At 50.2% G+C, this 5,438-nt stretch overlaps 2 protein-coding genes across 2 annotated transcripts in view; both read right to left on the reverse strand.

The window, feature by feature from the left end:
- Positions 1-300, reverse strand: part of GOSR1 (golgi SNAP receptor complex member 1) — a 30,729-nt gene extending 30,429 nt beyond the window's left edge. The window contains exon 1 of the mRNA XM_009880219.1: positions 267-300. Coding sequence (XP_009878521.1) covers positions 267-300 — 34 coding nt within the window. The remainder of the gene's footprint in view (positions 1-266) is intronic.
- Positions 301-2,479: 2,179 nt separating this feature from the next.
- Positions 2,480-5,438, reverse strand: part of CPD (carboxypeptidase D) — a 13,173-nt gene continuing 10,214 nt past the window's right edge. The window contains exons 14-19 of the mRNA XM_009880220.1: positions 5,261-5,356; positions 5,099-5,163; positions 4,783-4,914; positions 4,201-4,386; positions 3,787-3,886; positions 2,480-3,185 (exon numbers count right to left, since the gene is read on the reverse strand). Of these exons, the coding sequence (XP_009878522.1) occupies positions 2,959-3,185; positions 3,787-3,886; positions 4,201-4,386; positions 4,783-4,914; positions 5,099-5,163; positions 5,261-5,356 (806 nt within the window). The 3' untranslated portion in view covers positions 2,480-2,958. The remainder of the gene's footprint in view (positions 3,186-3,786; positions 3,887-4,200; positions 4,387-4,782; positions 4,915-5,098; positions 5,164-5,260; positions 5,357-5,438) is intronic.

The following is a 5,438-nucleotide window of genomic DNA, read 5'->3' on the forward strand; positions in this document are numbered from 1 at the left end:
CCTCCCCCAGCGTCCTCCTTCTATCCCGAGCCCCCCCTGCCCCTTCTAGGATGAACGAGACAACGCAGGTGGACATCAAAATAGTTTTATACAGATTATTGGATCTCAGTATACAGGTAAAAAAACAGAGGGCCCGGCTGAGCGCAGAGCCAGGCCTCGCCTCACGCCGCCCCGTCCCGCTTCCAGGAAAAGGCAATTCAAGTCCCTTTTAAAAATGTACATTTGAAGGCACAGTGCATGGACCGACACGCTCATGGGACAAGCGCCCGCAGGGGACCGGCTGCTCGCCCGAAGCGGCATGGGCGCTCCTGCGGATGGACGGACAGACAGACAGACTGACGCTGAGGGGAGGCCGCTCCTGCCTTCCCACACCCGGCAACAGACAGCCCCAGCGCTTACTTGCTGCGGATCTGAGCACGGAGCGAGAGCCTGAGGCCCCACCTGGTCCTGCTGCGTAAAGTCTCACACGTTTGTAAAACATCTTAAATCCACTCACCTTAAAAACACGCACCTACTCCAAGCTAATTGCAAAACGCACTCTCAGAGACCTATTGCTAGTGGGACAAAGCAAGGCCAGCGCAGTCCGTTACCTGCTGCCAGAGCAAACAAAGCCCACACAGAGCCCCAAGAGCCATTTGCAAACTCAACTTTTATATAAAACTCCAGCTGTGTCTCTTCTTAAAGCCCTCAGAAGCAGGAAAAGTTCGGAGACTAGGCAGGGTTAACGCTACTGCGTGCTGGTGTGCTGCCGCCCATTACACATGGGAAAGGGTCACAGCCCAGGACCAAACCATCCCGTGCTCAGGACGAGGAGCTGGGAGCAGGTACAGGGATGTTCAGGGCTCCCGCGGAACAGAGGCAACAAGAGCAGCTCTTTCACACCACAGGCACGCAGGACAAGAGCACAGGGAGCACTTGGCCTCATCTCCCTGTTCCCAGCACACCTCCCCAGCCAGATCTCATCAGGTGTTTCTCGCAATATAACTCCCCGTAGAAGAGGGAAGAAGGTTTACTGGTGTCCAAGGTTATCTTTGTCCCTCCAGATAGCTGCACAAATCAGCTGAGATGATGACCATGACAGCACGTGGTTCTGGAAGGGCATCTACCACAGGCAGAGGTGAGGAACAGCTCCTTCCCCAGGTGAGATGCTCCAATAGCTTTCAACGGGGAATCTGCTGCACCGGTGCCCCAGAGGAGACCAGGTCAGAGCCCTGCAGAACAGACCCCGTCATACATTTGGGTGCAAACTTCCCCCATAGACACCACGTCCAGGTTTCACTAGTGGATCGCCCCAGGCTGCTGGAGAACAGATCAGCTCAGGGCAAACTAGATGCCTAAGACGTTGCTGTGCCAGGCCCCAGCACACAGGAGCTTGGGGCAGTGGGGCAAGAATTAAAAAAAGAAAATGAGCAGCAACAAATTAAGTGCCTATTCTAACCCCAGCCTTCTGCCCAGAAAGCACAGGAACGCCAGAGATGCATAAAGGCTTTGGAAATCAAATGTTTCAGACATTCTTCCCCTCTGGGCATCCCTTCTATTCCCCATAAACATAACGTGTCTTGGGGATGCACAATGCGGCTCCTCCTTCCAACTTCCTGACAAGTCCTACAAACCAGAATTTGGCTGCTTTTCCCTTCTTCTCCTTCAGAACAGCCGTTCAGCCCTTCCTCACACCTTGCACCCAAGCCCCCGCAGCAGCAGACACAACTGCAGACACACAAGCAGGTGGAGCTCTTGCTACATACTTCGGGGATGCTGCAGTAGCAGAACAGAGCCAAGTCAGCAGGCTAATTTGATGCCTACCACCGCCAGAGCTTGATGAGAGGGTGTTTCCAAAGTGCTCTGATCACTAAATGGTATTAGGTGGACAATGGTGAATGGTGCAGCTTTTCTTCAAAATTTAAGACTGAAGTTGGGCCATGGATACTCCCATGACCTCTCCCTGCTGCTCCCATAATGCTCAAATACAAAGCAGTGGTCAGATTTCACGGTTTCCTCCTGAATAGTGGTGGACTTGAGCAAAACCGATCAGGTGGACTCAGTAATTGATTGCTTTTCTACAGTATCCACCACAATGAGTTTATCTGTTTGCTGAAAACAATCTTCTGTTGCTCTTCCAGCCACTGTGCTGTTGTAACGCTAACATGAGACTGTAAAGGCCAAGTCTACTACACAAACAAGAAGCAACTGGAGGTGATGGGGATAAAGTTTCTTTCTTCCCCAGAAGTCAGGACAGCAATACTGCAGAGCTGCAAGCAACTTAACTTTGTCAGAGTTCACTGAAGCTCTGACATTTGCTCCTCTCTCCAGCTCAAATCAAGAACGGATGTCATCTCCCCCAGCTTTCAGGATGCCAAGTCACTGCCTGGAACTAGCAACACATTAGACGTGCTCCACAACCACTGCAGATCATAGCAGGCCACAGCATCTCATGGTGGGGAAAAGCTCCAAGAGAGCATCTGAGAACCAAATAGTCTTTTTTCCGAGGGCTGCTCTGCAGAATGTGGAGTCAAGTGAAGGATCTAGTGTCCCGCAAGTACAGAGTGGAAAACACGAAATCAAAACAGGTAGAGAAACTGCTTTGGAGTGTTTTAACTACGACCCTGTGCAGGTCTTGGGGCACTTCCCCACCATCTGCTCACTGTGCTGAGATGCTGGGGAAGTGCTAGGAACTCTGCTGGCCACCCTGTTAAGTTGCCTTTCAAACAACATCATGTGAACCTCCAGATCTTGATCCAAAAATGAAACAAGCCATGTCCTTAGCCCAAACACTGCCTCCAACACCCACTGATTTGCACGTACATAGGAACAGAGCAAATAGCAGAGGGAAGTTGGGAGCTGCCACCCACACCTCTGGAGGACACAACCTGCAAGCTAACGTTTCAAAACGGAACCACAGGCATCGCCCCCCACCACCAGGTCTGGTCCATGGGAACCTCCTTTCCTGCTGGGGAGGTGTCAGTGTTTGCTGGAGTACAATGTTTCTTCTTCAGTGTCTGTTTCATCCTGGAATTCATGGCTCAGGAGGGACTTCTTTGAGCCGGTGGACATCATGCGGATTTCGTCCTCATAATCATCGTGATGCTGCCGGAGACGGTGGAAGCCGTCCTTGTGTCTGTTGGACTTAATTGAGCAGACACACCAGATGATACAGGCGGTGAGGACCAGAGCAGACATACTTGCACCTGCCAGACAGAAGACATTAAAGTTAATGCCACATTCCGCCACACCAGAGGCTCCTAAGCTTGCAACCATCTCTCTTCCCTCCTACAGTCACAACCACTTTCCTCTCTTCACTGTGACCCTGCTCCTTCCTCCTAGGCCACAGAAGATGTGCCATGCAAGAGGGGTGCTCCCAGAGAAGCGTTGCTCTAGCTTTACTTTCTGTGTGCGTAATCGAGGATAGCATCACTGAGCTCCCGTGCAGACCACTGGGTATAAACTCCAGCCTCCCCCAACAGCTGCCACCTTGACAAAAAAAATCTGTTAGCGCTTACCTGGTGCCACAGTACTCAAAGAAACCCTGGGGAAGAAGCAGCTCTATGCACAAACAGGACGTCCCCATTTCAGGCGTCTCAAAGTCCCCTCTGAACCCTTCAGAATGCTGCAACATTCTCTACTCCCTCCCTCCCACCTGCCAGCCCAACATCACCAGATCCAAGGGTTGTTGGACCAGTTTGCAAGGACAAGCACGTGTTCAGAAGGGAAAGCAGGAGATGGCTTAAGTCTGCAGGCTACTTTTCCAGTTCAGTGAAGTCAAAGCTTTGATCAAAAGCGTCACTTTACCTGCAACAGTTACAACCAGCTCCCTTGGCAGACCAAATATCCTGTTTTCCGTGTCAAATACAATGAACACAGAGCTGGGTGCATCATGACGTACAAAGACCTGCAGAAAGACAGGAGAATTCAGACTGCCTCAAGGCTTGCACCTCTGCCAGGTGTCCAGACAAAAGATGTACTTGCTGACCAGGCAAGAACCGGGTGGATGCCAAAGACAAGTGCAATGGAAAGAAAAGCTACTGCCCAAACCAACCCTGCTGTGCTGGGAAATTCTTCTCCATCCATTGTACCAACGCAGAAAAAAGCTACCCTGAGCACATAGTCAGCAGCTAAAAACAGCCAACGAGGCAGAGCCCAAACAGGGGATGCCTTTATGTGACAGGAGTGGGGGAAAGATCTCCAATGCAGATATTCACTTACCTTGACATGTTTCTGCTGGTACCCGTCAGCTATCGCATTGATGTTATGCAAACCTGGTGCCAACAGCACGTGGAAATAGCCACCTTCTTTAGTGTACACCCTCAAACCTTCATTAAGAACAATGGTAGCTTTAGAAATTGGCTTGCCACTCTTGTCTTGGACAAACCCATGGACTCCTTTATGAACCTGAAATAAAGCATTTCAAACACTTCATGTTCAGATCCAAAAGTATGGCACATTTCTAACTAAAATAGGACCTAATCCCCCCCTCAAAAATGCAGCCCATTCTCCATCCCTGAGCCCCATAATAAATAAAAGTACACAATACTGCAAGGACTGCTCAGCCCCCCCATGAGGCAGCACAGCACAGATGTTTAACTCTCATGTCAACACATTTCCTGGTCACTTGCTGCCTCTGTTCAATCCATTCCTCAACACAGTCTTAAATTTTGACCGCCTGTAGTTACATAGCACCAATAAAAACACGAAGACTCTCCATACTGCTGTCTTCCTCTCCCCCTCCCCACCCAGCCCACTACCTTCACTCCTTGACAGAATTTCCTCCCACAGGCTGCGGCTCACCTCCACGAGCATGCTAAGGAGAGATTTCCTGTGGTCTGCCCACAGGCTGGGAAGCTGTCCTGCGCTCGGGAAGTAACAGCAGCTGGTATAAACAGTGATCTCAGGACAATGACCAAACGTAACGCTGAAATCCTGCAAAAAAAAAAAAAAAATAAAAACCACCACCAAAACACCACAGTTACAACAGAAGAGATGGTATTTAAAAAGCTTTGCAAAGTGCAGCTGGAGGTGGGCAAGTTTTGCCCGGACATCAGAACAAATATGCTTTTTAATGATTGCTTAGCAGGGATGGAAAACCTTGTGCCGTACAAAGTACCTTCATACTTCCCAAGTGACTGTGCCATTCAGAGCCACGGATCACACCGCCAGGAATATTCTCATCTGTGACAGGAAGAACGCAGCGTCAGACAGATCTGCTCCGAGCAGAGTCTAGCATAAGCTGACGGGGGGGGGGGGTAAAGGATTCAACCAAACATACCTGACTTATTTGGACAGCCTGGCTGGCCCAAATGCATCAGCGGATGGTTGTTTGCATACAGAGATGCCAAATGCTTCAGTGTTTCTTTGTTCTCCACTATGAAGAGAAAAGTGAGACTTAGAGTGCAAATCCTATTCACTGAGGGGGGTGGGCGGGCAGATTCCTATTCTAACCCCAT

This window comes from Charadrius vociferus, unplaced genomic scaffold, assembly GCF_000708025.1.
Source record: "Charadrius vociferus isolate BGI_N301 unplaced genomic scaffold, ASM70802v2 scaffold782, whole genome shotgun sequence".
NCBI lineage: Eukaryota > Metazoa > Chordata > Aves > Charadriiformes > Charadriidae > Charadrius > Charadrius vociferus.